Raw genomic sequence first — 17,842 nt, forward strand, 5'->3', positions numbered from 1 at the left:
AACATCAGTCACCTGAGCAAAAGCCTTTTAGAGAGTCTGACCATAGAAATGTTATCTTGGAGGTCATGATCCAGCCGTTTTGCTGTCTGTAGGATGAATGTTACTTGGGGAAGGGTGTTTTCCAGTGTGTAACAAGTTATGTTTTCAATAGGGTCCAGTGGGTCCAAGAGGTCCTCAGGGTCTCCAAGGAAAGCAAGTAAGTATTTCACCTCATGGAATTTAAGATAATTCTTTGGAGATGTAGGTAAAGTCCATAGTAACTGGTGTGTGTGTGTACATCCCTGAGGCAATGTCCATCCTCAGTGATGCGTGGATGAATGCATCTTCATCTAGAGGGGAACCTAAACGTGCTGCTCTCAAGAGCTCAGCTCCAGACATACTCTGTACACAGAAATAAACTCGAAACAGTTTCTTAGATCTTTAACAACGTTTTAAAGCAACACACAGTTTTTAATGAGGGAGCAACAATGAAAATGGTCACTGTTCTGGTTTCAGTATTGACATGGTGTTAGGTTTCTAGTAGGATTTGTGTATACACAGGACTTATCTAAAGCTTGAGGGATTTTAGTATGCAACTTCTACGCGTTTTGCTATGTGAGCTGGTTCTGAGTTAGAATCCACACTGTCCCATGGGCTGTGATTATTCTGATCATGGATTTTAATTTAAATCCTTGTATTTTTACTTTCTTGAATTTGTAACTGTATTCATCTTTGGTTATTTTTAGGGTGGTGCTGGCCCTGCAGGCCCACCTGGTGAACCTGGGGATCCAGGACCTATGGTAAGACCTATAAATACAGACATTTCTGCAAGAAAAAAAAACAGTGTAGTATACCTCCTTACTTCAGGCTTTTTTTGTGTGTTTTCTCAGCCAAAGCTATTAATTTCAGTCAATTGTTGTGATGTTCAAAGCATTTTGTCCTGAATCAGGGAATTTGAATTGTTTTGAACCTGCATAATAACGGTTGTAGTATAAACAGTCATGACTACTTTTCCAGTACAGACCTGAGAATGTTTAATCACCATTAAACCATACCTGGTAGTGTAACTTACACAAAGGATGATGAGAACATTTATTTTTTGGAGGTGGTAAAATGATTCAAAAGTAAAAGCAGGAGCTGGAGATTGGAAACAACAGCACCTGTGGCTTTCAATGTGTTTTTTCTCCTAAAGAATCCATCCTGTATTTTGGTATAACATAATGCAGGTTTCTTACTGGCAGGATGGTTAGGAAGAGCACTACCAAATCAAGCAAGGGACCTTAGGCATAAAATCCTTTTTCTACCTCTGCCTTTATAAAACTAGTCTTTGAAATGGAGCAATTAGATATTTTAATGATGGCTAAGTGGACTTCTCTACAAATATATTTCTTAGGGTCCAATTGGTTCTCGTGGACCGGAGGGACCTCAGGGCAAGCCTGGTGAAGATGTAAGTTAGTTTTTTTTTTTATTCTTTGTATTTTATTTTAGTCTTAATAACACAAATACTGGCATCTTTGAGACAGTGACTAACCAGCAGGTGTGCCTCTTGTAATTGCTTTTATCTACTTACTTTTCTTTGTGATCATACTCCTCATTAAGTGCAGTGTCATAACTGTTAATCTTTGCAACCCTTTCCAAAATCCTCCTGTCTTTCCTTTAAAAGGAATGATGTCACCATCATTCCTAAGGTTTAAACACTGGCATTTTATTATTTCTTGGCTCAGTCAGTTCTTCAACTGAGATGGCCTTCTTGAAGCCCAAAATAGTAATATCCCACAGTTAGGAGTGAGGTCTACTCTCTTTGGGATCACATGATTAATGAGAAGAACTGTAATGGTAACATTCACCTGGATCAGGATAATAAAATTTTAGGGTGTTTTTCTTCTTAATAATTTATTATATTCATAGCTAATTTTATGATTCTACCCATGTCTGTACACATATGTATGGCTTGTATGTATTATGCTTGTTGCATAACAATAGCCTAAGAGTTTACCAGTAGATGTATATTATTTGCTTGCAAAACACAGTAAATGCATCTGAATTTTAATTTATAGCTTGGAAATGAGTTGAAAACTGCAGATGCTGGCTATTTTAGTATAAAAATTACCATAGCTTATGTAACAGCTGATTTCCCTTTAAACCATACAAAGAGTTATAAGAATCTTTGGAAATAGTCAACTCAGGGTACAGCGAAGCCAGATCTTGATACTGCTTTAAGAACTTCCTCGATTTCCAAAGTATGCATGAACTTCTTTTATTGCATTTGTGAAGCCCTCTACCTTCTTTCTGTCCAGAAATTATTTTTCTGAAGCATTTCATATACCTGCAGCCCAGAGTCCTGGATGTATTTGAACTCATTGAGGAATATAAAGGAGTGTTTGCTTCTGACTCTGGAGGACTTTGAATAATTTAGAAATATGCTTATTTGGTTGCACCATATGTTTTTTCCTATTGCATCAAACAGAAAATAGCCTTCAACATAGAATTAAATTATACACATTTTAAAACATTTGAACCAAAGGAGAAATAACAAGGTACAATATGGGCACCGTTAGGTTGCTGTTCCTATGGAAAATTAAGTAATTTCACTCTCTGCATGAGGATGACAAAATGTTGCCTCATTAATTCACAGGAAAACAATGTTTCAGTCCCATCTTGTGATGCTGAAATGCCTTTTGGACTCAGTCTTCAGTTTCCAAAATTCTATGTTAAAACATTTTTAAATATTAATACATCAAATGCACATTGTTAATTGTATATTGCAGTTGATTTGTATCACTGAAACTGTTACAGTAAAGAGAAGGTATATAATCTTGATGTGAGCATCCTCGTTTCTTTGAGTGCAAGAATGCAAAGTTAATTTTTGCATTTCCTATTTTAATGTGTTCTTTTTCTTTTTACTTCCTTAGGGTGAACCTGGTAGACCAGGACAATCCGGTGAGCCTGGATTTCCAGGATCTCCAGTAAGAGCTGAATTATTTACATTTTTAGCAAAATAATCATACTCATGTGATCTCTTTTAACAGTGAATGCAAAGCTCTGCTGCTCAATTTCTGACGTACTTTTGTTAGCGTACTCTAATGATCCTGATAAGTGTGATAGCTCAGAACCAAACAGGTAATTAAAAAATCCTTGAGTTTATCCTGTGAGTCATCCAAAACTTGGTAGGAAGGCAACTTTGGTTTAAATGCTAAATGTCTTTTAATAGCAGTTGTTTATCAGGACACATGTCAGACATACTCTAAAATAACATGTACAGTTTGCAGTTCTACCTCAGTTTCTGTTTTATTTTAATTGCTAGCTCTGAGGTTTGATATCTGTTTAACTGAGGTTTCTCCATATTAAGCCTCAAAACTTCATTTACTACTGGTTTTATTTCATTACATCTGAAATTTGAGGTTTGATCATACACCATTGTAAATGATCAAGCTTTTACTATCAATGACAGTGTGCGTGTTGCTGACACTGTCTAACATCATAGCACATTTTTAGGCTGTGTCATCTGTCACCCCCTCAAATACTATGCCTTCCTGTATTATGTCACCAAATGAAGGAGTGGTAGGAGTATTCATATTAATGCTGCCACCCTCTTCCCTGTTAGCAGCATTCTCACTAGTTTTATCTGCATAATTCTGGATTTTGTGTTTTTTCTTTTTTCTACTTAGGGTCCTCGAGGCTTTCCTGGTGCTCCTGGTCTCCCAGGTCTCAAGGGTCACAGGGTAAGAGCCAAGGTTCTCCCTCTCTCTACCAATAATGTTTCCAGGCAGTTTCAGTATAAAGATACTCAACTTTTTTTTTCTTTTCTTTTCTTTTTGTATTTATGGTGAATTTGACTGCACTACACACCTGCCAATTTTAGAAAAATAACTGGCATTCAAGAGAAAGAGGGCCTTGCAGAAAATCAATGCTATTCTCCTTTAAGCTGACCTCTTGTTATATTCTCTAGTGCTTTCTTCACTTTCTTTTCAAATGTTCTGGGAATCTGGAAAGAGCTTGCATGAGCCCTGCCAAGCTTCAGGAGGAACAAATCTGACAGTTCTCTCACTTCGTTGGCAAGTCTTGCTTTAGGGTGGGAAACTTGCTAGGTGGATATGTTTGCAACATGGAGTGATTACAAATTACCAAGTTTTCTGGCCAGAATTTGACTTTGGGAGGAATAAATAGGTTTCCTATGGCTCAGAGCCTTGTCCTTGTTTTTTTAGGATTTTTTTTTTTTTTTAATGTTCTTGTATTAAAAAGTAAACCAAATCCAAGGAAATGTACCTTGTACAAATGGTTTCCATTTAGGAAATGTTTAAAAACTTTAGTCTGTCTGTTTTCACCTTTTAAGATTTTTTTTTTGTCCTTTCTTACTCTTGCCACCTCAGATCCATTCTTAACACTTTAGTATCCAGCTATTTTAACAATAATAGCAGGAGTGCTCTCTGTGTGTACATATATACATTTAATTTCTACGTATTTTCATAACCTACAGGGATTGAAAGGTCTTGATGGTCCAAAAGGTGAAATTGGAGCAGCTGGAGCAAAGGTATTTTCATGACCCAAAGTACTAAATGCTTAAGCAAGTTTTATATAATGTAAAAATAATGAAACATAGTAGATCTTTTGAACATAGCTTTGTATCCTCTCTTGTCAGTGCTACTCCTATTGAGTGGAGAGGCTCTGTGGAATTGTCCATTTTTACTGTGTGTCTGATCCATATAAACTGCTGTACAATTACCTATCAGAGCTTTATACAGGAAGAGAGCTCATTGTTGTCAGCCACAGTTGAGGCTCAGTTTTAGGCCCGTAAGGTACCACTGGGTGAATTGACTGCAGTCTGTCTGTGACATCTGTGTAATACTGAAGACAACAAAATCTGTTGACAAAGAGCCCATGCACATCTTGCAGTTTTCTACTTGACCAGGTTGTAGCTCTTCTTGGCTTTACATGACCAGGCTGATAGAGGAAAAATAGTTTTATAACTTGTTTTATAAAACAGAATTAAATAAAGCCATGCATAACTAAAACCTGACTCTCCTCTTTTGGATGACCACACTAGAGATTGCCTTAAAAGGATCAGGCATTGAAGAGGAGAGAAGAATATGTTTTATCCAACTGCCTATTTTTCATCTGACAATTTTATTCTCTTAGAACTCTTGCTCCTCTACTGTTTCCTCTAATTGTATAATTTCATTTCCATTTCTAGGGAGAATCTGGACCAACAGGAGCCATGGGGCCAACGGGTCCTCTAGTGAGTGTCCTGTTATTGGATATTACAGAACTGGCTTTAAGATTGTAAATACTGTTGCCAATAGGAATTTTAAAGGTTTGATAACTGTACTTGATTTCACAAAGCTGGATTTCTCTTAACTAGGGCTTTGTTTTCTGTTACACTAAATTTGGTCCACTATGAGCTGCTATTCTTTGCAATTCACAGCCATAGATAATAATGATAAATCAGAAGGCTCAACAGAAACTTGAATGTAGGTTTTGTGATTGTTTACCCACTCATGTTAAGTATAGGGTGATGACATTCTTTTTTACATATTGAGACTTTATATGGAATGGTTTCAATATGAGAAGAACTGGATTAGGTTGCTCTGAGATGGAAATGGAATAATTTAGGTCACAAATCCACTAGCTAAGAAAACAATGGATTTTGAAGATTATGGTGAGGATAAGCATGGATAAGATGGAAATGATACTGAGAAGCTTTTTTTTCAGAATCTTTTTCATTCGGATGTGTTTTTTAACAACTGAATACTCATTAGCAGAGTAGCAATCCAAAAAACATCTCTCAGCAGTGCTTCTGGAATTAAAGCACCTTTCTAGTATCAGATAATGACATTTCTCTGTGGATCACTATCTTGTGTCATGCAGAATGCAATATCCCTGAACCTAGTTTGCGTATGAGTCGTAGTAAATGAGACTGTCTTATTGACCCTGGTGAGTATATACAGAATTTATTCTGTTTAAAACTGGAAATATTGTTGGAAAAGGAAAAGAGAAATAACAGTCTATTAAATTTCCACTGGGCAATCCTGTGAGGCTGCAAGAATTTACGGAAGCTGCTGCTTCCTTCCTGCTGTGGCACCAGATAAACTACACCTGCAGGAGGAAAGCAAAGATGGTTTGGTTCTGTGTCTGTTGTTCACATCATCTGTCTTTATCATACTGAGAGTCTCAGTGAACGTAGACATGTTCTTGTTAAAAGCAACAAAAGAAGACGGAGCAGAAAATTGCTAAAGAGTGATGCAGTGCAAAGCTTATCTGCAACCAAGGAAAAGTCGAGAATGTTAAAAAACCCCCACAAAACCAAACCAACAACAAAAGCAAAGAAAAAGAAGGAAAATAAAATAAAACAAAAAAAAAGAGGGAGTGACGTGTTCTCTCCATTATGGGGGAGAAAGGTCACGTGAACTATGTAACTCTTTTTGTTATTCTTCCATAATAAGCTCCTACATAATGTACTTTTTGTTCTCTCTTAAAGGGACCAAGAGGGATGCCAGGAGAAAGAGGTCGAATTGGACCACAGGGTGTCCCTGTAAGTAGGATCTTCCTTCCATGTCCTTGTAATTATTCCCTTCTTTTACTTACTTTTAAATCCCTGACATTTAAATTATTTATTCATGTGACTACTTGTCACTTGCATGGTGAATTCTGCTGTAGCTTAAGAGAGTTAGATACTCAGCAGTGTTTTGTGGGGTGAGACCTTTAATGTAAATTTAAAAGGTCAGTTCTAAATGGACCATGCTAGGCTGTATGGTAATTCCTCATACCAGAGCTGCCCATAAGGCCAAATACCCTCAGAACACTTTTTTTTTTCTGTGATACAAATTTAGTCTTTGTCTCTGTTTCTCTTGAAAGGCTATTTTCACGAAAAATTACGGAGCTAGAAATAATTTGTATTGATTTTGTATAGAAAAGAGTTTAAAATGAAAGTTTATACTTTTAATTTAAATTAAGCCTTATTCAATTCTGGGTAATAAAGTCATGTTATAAATTATTTTTCTATTATTTCTACTATTTCTCTTCAGCAAAAAGGGGGATCAGATTTGGCATGAGATCAGATTTGAGTAGAAATTACTTTCTCTTGCTTCATGTCCAATGTCAGGTGTTTCTCCCAATCACTTTTATGTTTTCTGTTTATGTTCTGTGTTCCATACAATGACACTGTCAAAATACTGGCCTCTCTGAAAACAGCAAAATCCATTAACTTGAAAGAGGGCATAATTTCTTCCAGAAGTTATCTATGCCAGCGTTTGGGGTACTCTGCAATCCAGCATTTCTTTGCTTTAGTATATGTGGCTAACAATAAATAAGAGTTCTTATAAATATTCTATCTTGTCTGTTTTCATGTCTAGGGTGGACGTGGCCAGCATGGTATGCCTGGGAAGCCAGGGCCAATGGTGAGTGTCTTTCTTAATCAGCTATTTCCCCCCACCCCTTCTTTTTTCCCTTTTCCCACTTGCCTTTCAACACTAACAAAAGAAGCACAAAAAATGGTGGTGGTTTCTGGCAACAGTTAAGTGCACCTGAAATTATCTGTAAGTGATTCCTAGTTCTGCTCATTTTAGCTTTAGTGCTGTCCTCTGGGAAGTCACACTCTGTAGTTTGCTTCATCTAAATGTTTTAATTTTGCAGAGGGGTGGCATCTTCCCTGGAGAGGTGATGCTTTGCTGCTTTTGTGAAGTGGGATCCATATTGTAGGGAGATAAGTGCCTGAGATATGCACTGTAATATAAGACAGTTCATAATTGCTTATTACCTGCCTTCCCATGCAAAGTTGTCTAATAGTGTTGTACCCACTCTCAGCAAGAGGAAAGGCCACTCACTGACAGCAGAACTTGCTACCTGCAATTGATCCATTACAAAACACGTAAAAGATAGCCATTTAATTATGTCAGTCACACATTCAACAACCAGAAACATATGGGTGAATGTCTGCCAGACTGAGAAAGCCTGGTATGCATGACTGTAGAAATTCTCACACAATTGCAACAGGGCTGGAAATGACTGTGGTGGTTTAAACTGTGTGTGTTGGTGTATCAAGGGTGATGGCTTCAAGCCTACAATCCAACCTCACAATGCATTTGCAAAATGGATTGGAGTGAATTCACATGAGTATTATGAAGCCATTGGAATTATTCACATGCATACAGTTAATTATGTGTTGCTTTTGCAAATGCTGCTTTTGTATCATTTGTGCAAGGCCAGCTTCCACTGCAAAAATGTGGTATTCTGTTTTGTTTGCTTTTTTTGAAGGCATTACTTCTAGGATGTGGTTGACATCCTGTACGTAGATTATTTAGTATTTAGATATTTAGTATACCATGAAAGAAGGGTAAACTGTTAAAAGAAACTTTCAAGTAATGAAAAGATTTTTCAGCATTGTAAACAAGTTATTATATTCTAAAGAGCTGGGTCCCAAGCCATGAAATTCTACATGAAACTTGACTTTTTTTATTTGGAATAAAATATGAGCTCAGCTTCACTGAACATATCCCATGTAGTGTCACAGGGGAGATACTGGTACTTAATCCATATGTTTCTAATTGGAGGAAGTGTTAATGAAGTTCATTGTGATTTGGGTCAGTGCAGTGGTATACCAGAATTATGGAATTTATCCTGCAGCAAGAGAGAGATTTGGCAGATGTTTACTTGTGATCCAATAAACTGGGACATATGTTTTCAAAAATATACTTAAGTGAGCTGTTGCATCAGTTCTGTAGAAATCCAGTGCAAGGTCATGTCAGAAGTGTTGCCTGTAGTCAATGCTCAGTGGGACAGATTGTTCTGATTAAGTTTTTCAGTGGAGCTTTATTACACAGAACATTTTTTCCCAGTATGCATCATATTTTACAACAAGAGAGAAAATCAGGAGAAGATAAAGAAGAATCATCTGGGAACAGCCTTGTAGTGAATATCTATTACCACTGTGTGCCGCCATCCAGAGACTTTATAATGCCCTAGAAAGGTTTACTGGTGAATGACTTGTTTAGCACAAGAAGTATTATGAAAGTGGAAGAAGTATACAAATTTAGTCTAAAGCCCTTGATTGGAAGTTGTTCGGCTTATCAAGGTTTGACTCATACCATGCAGGTATATTCCAGTGAATACACTTGAAGTTTGATTTCTAGTGAGTTTGGACCATCTGCCATGTGAAGCAGCCCCAGCTGCTTGCAGCCCTGCCCAGCCCTCATGTCCCAGCAGTCACCCGAGGTGTGCCTGCACTCTGCAGGGGGAGGCACCAAGAATTTGGCTCTAGAACCAGAAATAGTCCTCACTGCTGTGCTCTGCTAGTGCTGCTGGCCCTTCAGCATGACTGTCTCCAGATACAAAGCTATTTGAGAAGAGCTGGACTGGTCTGGCGAGCTGAAGATGCACCTCTGCACTGTATGGTCTTTTGTGGGGTGGCATAACCCATTCTCTCCACTTCCTCTGCCACAAATACCCATCTCTGAACAAAGATCCAAGCAGTGAACTGTCTCTGCTGTATATCTTTGTCTATAGAGCCTTGAAACTTTGATTTAAAAATTTGTGTTTTAAAGCTTACAGATTAATTTGGCTGTGAATTTGGGAATCTTGATGGGGCAGAAGAGTAGAAAGCAGGACCTGTAGTTCCATTTCTTTGAATTATATTTTCTTTTGACATGTTGCTTGCCTCAAAAACCTCTTAGAGCAACCCAGTTGTTTTGATGTAGACACAGCTTGTATTTTTCTTTTTTTCTAGATTACTATTTTAAGTTTAAAAGAATTGAAACTTTCCTTTGCTACATTCTATAGGAAAAACCTGTGATCACTTAATATGTCAGCTTTTCATTACCATACCATGGTAGCATAGATATAAAAAGAGGATGTAATCTTTTGTTAACAGCTAAAATTGAAAAACATTTGCTATAATAGTCAACTGTGTGCATAGCAATTTGTGCATTAATAGCTGAATCAAAAGATGCAGCTTTGCTGAAGTCACTGAATACATTGTTAAATACTGCACCACAGTTCCCTAAAATGCATGTGTATCACTTAAAGAAACAATATAGTTATTTTGGGTTTGTTATGAAAAAATGTTTTATGGCTAAAAAATACTTTTCATCCCAGCACCATGTTTGCCCTGTGATTAGATGCTACTCTGTGTAATCTACATCGCAGGATTACAGCTTTGTGTCTCTGTCTTTTATAGGGCCCACTTGGCATAACTGGTTCTCCAGGTTTTCCAGGTGTTCCTGGTGTAAAGGTAAAAGACTAAAATAATAGTATATTTTTAATATGTCTAACAACACAGAATCTAAAAATGTGTACTAGACTACTCAGAGTTCAGACTGACATAAAACCAGGTCCCCAAGAGTTGCTGTGGAATCAGTTTTAGTCAAGACCTTGAGACAGAAGATAGAAATCAAAAGCCAAATGAAGCAATCACAGTTCACCAGTCAGGGTGCTTTCTTTGCTTTTACTTTTGCTTGAGCTAAAGATGTGATTGTAAGATGACTCTCATGCTGTGCCTCAGGAATCTTGTCCAGTAGAGTAAAAGAAAAGCAAGACATGTTATTACAACTTAAGTTGTGAAGACTGGTTCAAGACAGCATGTAAGCATCACCTTCTAATGCTGAAACTTCCAGTTTGGGATGAGAAGCCTTTTTGAGATGACCTAAACTCTTAAGAAAATGCCTGAACCCCTGCAGAGATGTATTGCAGTTCATCACAGCAGAGAAAATAGTGTTTACCACTTTTTGTGGGCTGAAACAGAAAACGTCTACTGGCTGTAGTGCTGTCTTTGTGGGACTTTTCTCTCTTGTTCTTCAAGAAAGTGCTCATTTTTAAAATTTTCTTAGCCTGAAGAATACTTCTACAAAGACAGAAAAGACAACTCATACAGCTTCCTTTTAATTCTGATACTTCCTCTCCACGCAGCTGCTCCTCTGTGTTCCTGTACTCTCCTAATTCATGATAGGAAAAAATTAAACAAGAAACTCTCAATTAGTCAGGTGGCCAAGTTCAGCAGATGTTTTGTGTTGTTGTCAAGCTGGTAACATTTACAAAACAGTTATTTGGAAAGAAGTCTTAATAAGAGCATTAACATAATGTGTACAATTAAATGATAGACCTTTTAGTGCGTGTCATAAAATGTTTTGGTATGGATAAGCACTGCTTAATACCTAAAAAAAATGTTTGGAGAAGCTGTCATATGATGAATCAATTCCTTTTGAAAAAGAAGAGCTGCCTTTTGGTTTGATCATAGATAATCTCAAAAGCTAAGCAAACTACACAATGAAGTTTTCAGGTATGAAGGCATGGTATTAACAGCCATCAGTTCCAAAAGGCACATTTCCTATATGAAGATAAAACAGTGCAACAGTGAGTTTAATCTGTACTGTGCAAAAAAGCCCCAGATATGTTATCCCTTCTAAATCTTAAGCCTTAATATCTTCTAGAGAGAGATGTCTATCTAAAATATTTGATCTAATTTGGGCCACTGGTTATAGTTCTGCTTTTCTGTAGAAAGATTCCTTGTAAACATTGAGGAAAAATTCTGTTAATACTTGTAAAATTTACATTCACATGGAAGTAGTAGAAGTAGAATTAGGTAAGCAAAAATGTAGTTCAAAGATAATAAGCTGTTTTGAATCTTGAACTGTTTTCCTCTTATAGACTCAGTATTCCTTCTTAGTTACTTTAAAGTGCTACTTTCTAGAGAAAAATAATCTCCAGTTGTTTTCTCATGTGAAATCTTAGGGTGAAGCAGGTCCAACAGGTCCTCGTGGTCCTGAAGGTCCTCAAGGACAGAGAGGTGAAACTGGTCCACAGGGCCCAGCTGGATCACAAGGTCTTCCTGTAAGTCCATTACATTGAGTTCCTCAGTGCTCACCTAGTTCATGTTGCCTGTTTATAGGGGATTTTAATACCTCACTAAATAGACACTGAGTTTGGCCCAAATTACTTTATTTCCCAGGAAAGTAAAAGTCTCATTAATTTGTTTTGTGCTTATTGTGTTGAAAATAACTTTTCATTATTTAATTAAAACAATGTGGAAAACTGGAAGTTACACAGCCTGATACACTGTCAATCCTATAATTACTTTAAAGCTTAAGCTTAAACATAAAAAATTTAAAGATTAAAAATCACATTAACTTACATGCTTTGTTACCCATATTAGCATTAGCACAAGCAGATAATATGTTGCTCTATTTATTTAATAGCCTTCATTTTCATGATTGGTGTTATCTTTAGGGTGCCGAAGGGACAGATGGTTCCCCAGGTGCTAAGGGGCCTACTGTAAGTAATCATGTCACCTGTTGAAGAAATTGTGTAAGTGAATCACTTCTATTTCCTTATTTTCATTACACTTCCTTACTGTGCTTGCTGTTCTTTCTGTTTGTAGGGATCTCCAGGTACTGGAGGGCCCCCTGGTTTATCAGGTCCACCTGGTTCCCCAGGGCCACAAGGCAGTTCTGGCCCACCTGGAATTCGAGGCCAGCCGGTAATGATGGCCTTGTCACAGTGGAAATTGTAATGTCTTGCAAATGTGTCACACAGTGAAACTACAACAGTGATTAGCAGTGGGATTCCTAATACATTAATAGCATGCTAGTGGGTTTGTCTTGACTTGGATCTTGTGAGTCTTCTGTGTGTCCAAAATACATTTTTTCCTTTCTTAAATGTCCAAGAAAGAGGAGTCTCCATATAAGCTTAGACAAACAGGAGCAATAGTGTCCTGAAGTTCTCTCTTTTAAGTTTTTTGTTAATAACATCCTACTAAACAAGCATGCTAAGGGGAAAGACAATTAGTTATAAGCATCCTATTATATTCCCTACATCTAGTTAATAAACTAGGAAATGTTTTTTCTGTTTCATAGCATAATCCAAAATGGTCATATGATTTATGCAGCTTTAATCTTACTGGTGTTATTCATGTGTTTGTTTTCAGGGAGACCCTGGTGTCCCAGGTTTCAAGGGAGAAGCAGGACCCAAAGGTGAACCTGTAAGTCTTCATATGCTTTGTGAGATGAAAAGGAATCACATAAGTATTTTGAATTAATTCCTAAAATTTTCAATTACTGGAGAAAACAAACCCTGGTGATCCTGGCAGAACAGTACTGAAAATGAAATTTTATTATTCTATGTACATTAAAGTAATAGATTTTTTTATACATTTGTGGTATGAGTATCTGTTTAGCTCACAGCTAATGTTTGTGAAAGATCATTTGAGAACATGGCTAATTCCATGTTGTAATCATGTGAATTTTGGAAGAAATGTGATTCAGCAGAGTAGGAGCCAGTTTGACTTGTCAAGCAATATTTAGTTATTCTTTTGCACTAGTTAAATGATCATGTAATAACTGAAAAAAAAATGTACAGATGAAGTAACAGTTTCCTTACTACTGACTGTCTTCTCCTTTGTGAGTTTCTAGTGGTCTCACTGAATTTTAAATCCTCTGATTCTTGTCCAGTTGATAATAGATACAAATTATTGTGTCTGAGCAGATAGGTGATTATAACAAGCACTGTACAGCTGAGCTGCAGAATTACATTAATGCATAGTGCAATTCTTATTGAAATGTTAGCTTATTAACATTGGAGAAGAGCAAAGCTGATGCTGAAAAGCTGCATTTTTTGACTGATTTAAAACTGATTTTTTTTCTCCCTTATTGGGAAAAATGTTAATGATGTTTAGAAGACAGCCTGTTTCAATATACCTGAGAAATGGTGAGCTTAACAGTGATTGTTTAAAAACTTTTTACTTTCCTTAGGGCCCACAAGGTCCCCAAGGTCCCATTGGCCCTGTAGGTGAAGAAGGGAAAAGAGGTCCTCGAGGTGATCCAGGGTCAGTAGGTCCACCAGGTCCTGTTGGAGAGAGGGTAAGAAATTCAAAGGAAGCTGAAACATCTCTTGACTAACTATGAATTTTCTTACAGCTTCGTTATGGATGCAGTAAAACTTAATTTTCCTAAGAGTAGTTAATTTGTGTCTATAACTGGGTTCTGTATGACATGAGGGGTTTAAGGATGCTGACTTCTGCAATATATTCTTTTTAAAAATGATACTCTGAGGATCAGGATATAAAAGTTTGGCATGATTTTTTTGTTTTGTTTTCATATCCTGAATAGATCTTACTTCTAATTATTATTTTTTTGGGGAAAAGAAATCTGTCATACTGTGCATAATTTTTACCCTGGCTATTTTCATTTGTGGTTTCAGTGCACAAGATAGTATGGCAGCAGAAATGATGGAGATATGACATGCTAATATGCAGATTTTTTTCTTAACTTTGGTACAAATGGCCATCTTGTTTTCAGTGGGGCTTTTTATGTAGGAGCTGTTCAGCACAGATGAAGAACACACTGATATTTTTACCACTGCAAGTGGTTGAAAAAACCCCCAAGTTTGGAGTTTTGAAGTAAGAAAGTTGAAATAAAGCAAACCCACAAACAATAAACTTAATATTTTGTTTGTAATAAATAACATAAAAAATAAGATTATAATCTTGCATCTATGGCTTTTCCTAGGGTGCTCCTGGAAATCGTGGTTTTCCAGGTTCTGATGGCTTGCCAGGACCAAAGGTAAATTAAAGTGCCTGTCTTTTATTTGGGTGATTTTTACATATATATCGTCTTATAGAAATAAAATATTCCATTAAAAAAATATACCTTTTGGCAAATGGGCAGATCCTCAAAATCACTGGAAGCAGGATCAAAAGGAATTGTCACGTGCCAAAAAAAGGGTCTGAATGTTTTCAGACTTGTGTATTTGTTTCTGTAAATTCCTAGCTTCTTGGTAAAAATGTTGGGATTCTAAAATCCTTATATAAATTTGTTTTATGGAAGAGAGAACTTCTAAGTAATAATTTGGGGAACAAGGTGATCATAATAATAAAAGTACTAATGATTTAGAACTCTTGGCAAAAATAGGTCCTTAATATAAGATACCTGTTTTAGTCCTCTTACTGTTGCTGTTCTCTTACTGTTGGTACCTTCCTAGGGTGCCCAAGGGGAGCGTGGTCCAGCAGGTTCTTCTGGTCCTAAAGGAGGTCAGGGAGATCCTGGGCGTCCCGGTGAACCAGGACTCCCAGGTGCAAGGGTAAGGAACTAAGAGCAGTGCACTATAAAACTGTTAGTACAAACTGTGACATTTTTCATCTTCAAAAGGCAGCAATGAACTTTGCAGAATTAAGAAGCCATTACACAGGGACAGATTTGCTTCAGTAGAGTTACTTAAAGGGTAAAGGCCAAAATATCTTTCTCTTGCTGAAAGCACATGTTCCATTGTCTTCAAAAGTAGCCCTGATGGAGACTGGCTAGTGCAACTGAAGTAAGGGTGCTTGTAAAACACATAGTTGCCACAGATAACATGAAGGTCAGACCTTCATAAAATTTATGATTTGATAACTTACATAGTGCACTGGTGCGTGTCATTTATTGATGTTTTCAAGGAAAAATATTTGGGAAGAATTTGGAATATCAGAAAAGGAGAGGAAGGGAACAGCAAGTGATGTGGTACAGATCACTGGGTAATGTTGGCAGGAATAAAGATGAGCCTGTGAGAAGCTCAAAAGGTGTAAAAGCGAGAAAAGAATAAGAGAAGGGGAGATCAAAGATGGTGGAGAGTGAAACTGTAAAGTGAAGATGAGGACCTCTGATACAGAGAAGATATTATTTACACATGAATACTGTGTCTTTTGGATTTATTTACATTTCTCTATTATTCTAGAATTATATGCACAACTTAATAACGATATTATTCCCACTTGTAGGGTTTGACAGGAAATCCAGGTGTTCAAGGCCCTGAAGGAAAACTTGGCCCCTTGGTAAGTGACACAAAAATGAGTCCTTTTGGCAAGGAAGCAGTAATTCAAAAGTCCCAACTAATTGAAATTATTGACTTGAATGTCCCTGATTTCTGAAGGTGCATCTTCTCTTTTAAGTGTTCACTTTAGATTCCCAACTTTCCTTTAGTTTTGTCCATGTAGCTGTATCTGTTTAGCAGCTGCTGCAATAGTTGTAAACCATTTTGAACTACGTATCTTTTCTAAATGTTGCTGTAAGGAAGCAGTAAGGTATTTCAGTGATGAAAATTGCATAGTATTTGGTTAAATCCAGCAGTATGGTTAAAGCTACATGTGCTTTAAAGACATTTTGACAGATAATTGTAGCATCACACCAGATTAATGTTATTTTTTATTTATACAAACATTTTTCCAAATTAATGTGGAAAATGCTTTTTCTCTGTAGGGTGCTCCTGGAGAAGATGGGCGTCCAGGTCCTGCAGGTTCAATAGGAATCAGAGGTCAGCCAGGCAGCATGGGCCTTCCTGGACCAAAGGGTAGTAGTGTGAGTATGGCACCTTGTGCCCAAGATCTCTTTAACTTTAAACATTTTAATGGATGAAAACAGTATCTAAAACCAACAATTTGTATTTCTGCAAATTAGGGTGATCCTGGAAAACCTGGAGAAGCAGGCAATGCAGGTGTCCCAGGACAGAGAGTGAGTGTGACTGTTCTTTGCAGTGATTACAGAAAATGGTGTTTTTCAGTTATGTGTTCACTGTACAAAACTTATTATTATGTAATTTTAATTTAGGGAGCCCCTGGTAAAGATGGAGAAGTTGGTCCTTCTGGCCCTGTTGGCCCACCAGTAAGTCAGCTTTTACCACTCTGCCCCCCTGCCTCTCGCATTACTCATTACTCTTTCTGCTTCTGTTTTTAATCTATCTTTGTGTCAGTTAGTGATTCCAAAAAAACCCCCCAAAAACCAACTAAGAACATTTAAAAAAAAAATTCACAGAATAATGGGGAACTTTATATTGAAGAAAATAATTTAAAAAAAAAATATAGTAGTAGTCTAATTCCTTTTACTAACAATTACAAAAAAAAAACAAGGAGCAAAATTTTTTCATAGTTCATTTTCTTAGGTTCCTTGGTTTCAAAGAAACTCAGTGTTTTCCCATCCTCACAGAATTTTGGGGAGGGGGATCTTAAAGAGATAGGAAACATCATACTACATCTTTTGGATAGGGTATATCTTGGACAGGGGTAAGTAAAACTGTATAATAAACAAATACATATTTGAAATTATACCCATTCAAAAAGAATAAAAATTATGGAGCCTGCCTATATTCCTCAACTGTATACTTATTACCTTATTTTGTGTAGGGTCTGGCAGGAGAAAGAGGAGAACAAGGCCCTCCAGGTCCTACAGGGTTTCAGGTACGTGTATTCATTTTTGTCAAAGAAAAAAATAAACAGCCTTTATGTCTTTATCAACGTAAATTGCAGAAATTCAATCAAGTGATGTTTAAGAAAACACAGCTTCAGAACTAAAGGGAACGATGCTCAGAATAATTAGTGATATTTGGCTTTCACATCAGCTGTGCACTGAACTGGCAAAGGCTTAAACACCAGCTCCATATCCCTTGAGAGAACCTTTGTTAGTTTTCAGTTTTAATTTGGAGATTTTCCAAAGATGATCCAAATATGGAGCAAAATAATTTTTTTGATAATTAATTATTAATTAGGTTAAGTTAATCTCTTTTTATAGAGAATTTTATTTTTAGGGCTGATGTGCATATGTCCAACAAATGTTAAACGGCTGCCATCTTATTTAGAGGGGGGAAAACAATGCAGTGAAATATTAATGTAACTGTTTTGCTTGGGGATCTCAGTATTCTACTGAGTATAATACTACATGCATATTTTTGTGTCTTCATTAAATCTAGATTTACATCCCTTTCTGTTACATTACTAACCATTTTATTTACTTTTTTACAGGGCTTACCTGGGCCACCAGGTCCTCCAGGTGAAGGAGGAAAGCCAGGTGATCAGGTAATTTCTGTGTACTTTAACAAGAATTCGCTTCATAAGGTGGTTTTACCTTTTCTTCTCTTT

General features: G+C 36.9%; 1 protein-coding gene across 1 annotated transcript in view; it reads left to right on the forward strand.

Moving 5' to 3' along the window:
- The window catches only part of COL5A2 (collagen type V alpha 2 chain), a 104,085-nt gene that overhangs the window by 65,682 nt on the left and 20,561 nt on the right, over positions 1-17,842 (forward strand). Inside the window, exons 9-31 of the mRNA XM_051623570.1 lie at positions 152-196; positions 726-779; positions 1,373-1,426; positions 2,892-2,945; positions 3,648-3,701; positions 4,457-4,510; positions 5,171-5,215; positions 6,455-6,508; positions 7,329-7,373; positions 10,148-10,201; positions 11,698-11,796; positions 12,193-12,237; positions 12,344-12,442; positions 12,890-12,943; positions 13,713-13,820; positions 14,469-14,522; positions 14,941-15,039; positions 15,713-15,766; positions 16,191-16,289; positions 16,389-16,442; positions 16,539-16,592; positions 17,111-17,164; positions 17,726-17,779. Coding sequence (XP_051479530.1) covers positions 152-196; positions 726-779; positions 1,373-1,426; positions 2,892-2,945; positions 3,648-3,701; positions 4,457-4,510; positions 5,171-5,215; positions 6,455-6,508; positions 7,329-7,373; positions 10,148-10,201; positions 11,698-11,796; positions 12,193-12,237; positions 12,344-12,442; positions 12,890-12,943; positions 13,713-13,820; positions 14,469-14,522; positions 14,941-15,039; positions 15,713-15,766; positions 16,191-16,289; positions 16,389-16,442; positions 16,539-16,592; positions 17,111-17,164; positions 17,726-17,779 — 1,440 coding nt within the window. The remainder of the gene's footprint in view (positions 1-151; positions 197-725; positions 780-1,372; positions 1,427-2,891; positions 2,946-3,647; positions 3,702-4,456; positions 4,511-5,170; positions 5,216-6,454; positions 6,509-7,328; positions 7,374-10,147; positions 10,202-11,697; positions 11,797-12,192; positions 12,238-12,343; positions 12,443-12,889; positions 12,944-13,712; positions 13,821-14,468; positions 14,523-14,940; positions 15,040-15,712; positions 15,767-16,190; positions 16,290-16,388; positions 16,443-16,538; positions 16,593-17,110; positions 17,165-17,725; positions 17,780-17,842) is intronic.

The sequence above is a fragment of the Apus apus genome, chromosome 6 (genome assembly GCF_020740795.1).
Source record: "Apus apus isolate bApuApu2 chromosome 6, bApuApu2.pri.cur, whole genome shotgun sequence".
Lineage (NCBI taxonomy): Eukaryota > Metazoa > Chordata > Aves > Apodiformes > Apodidae > Apus > Apus apus.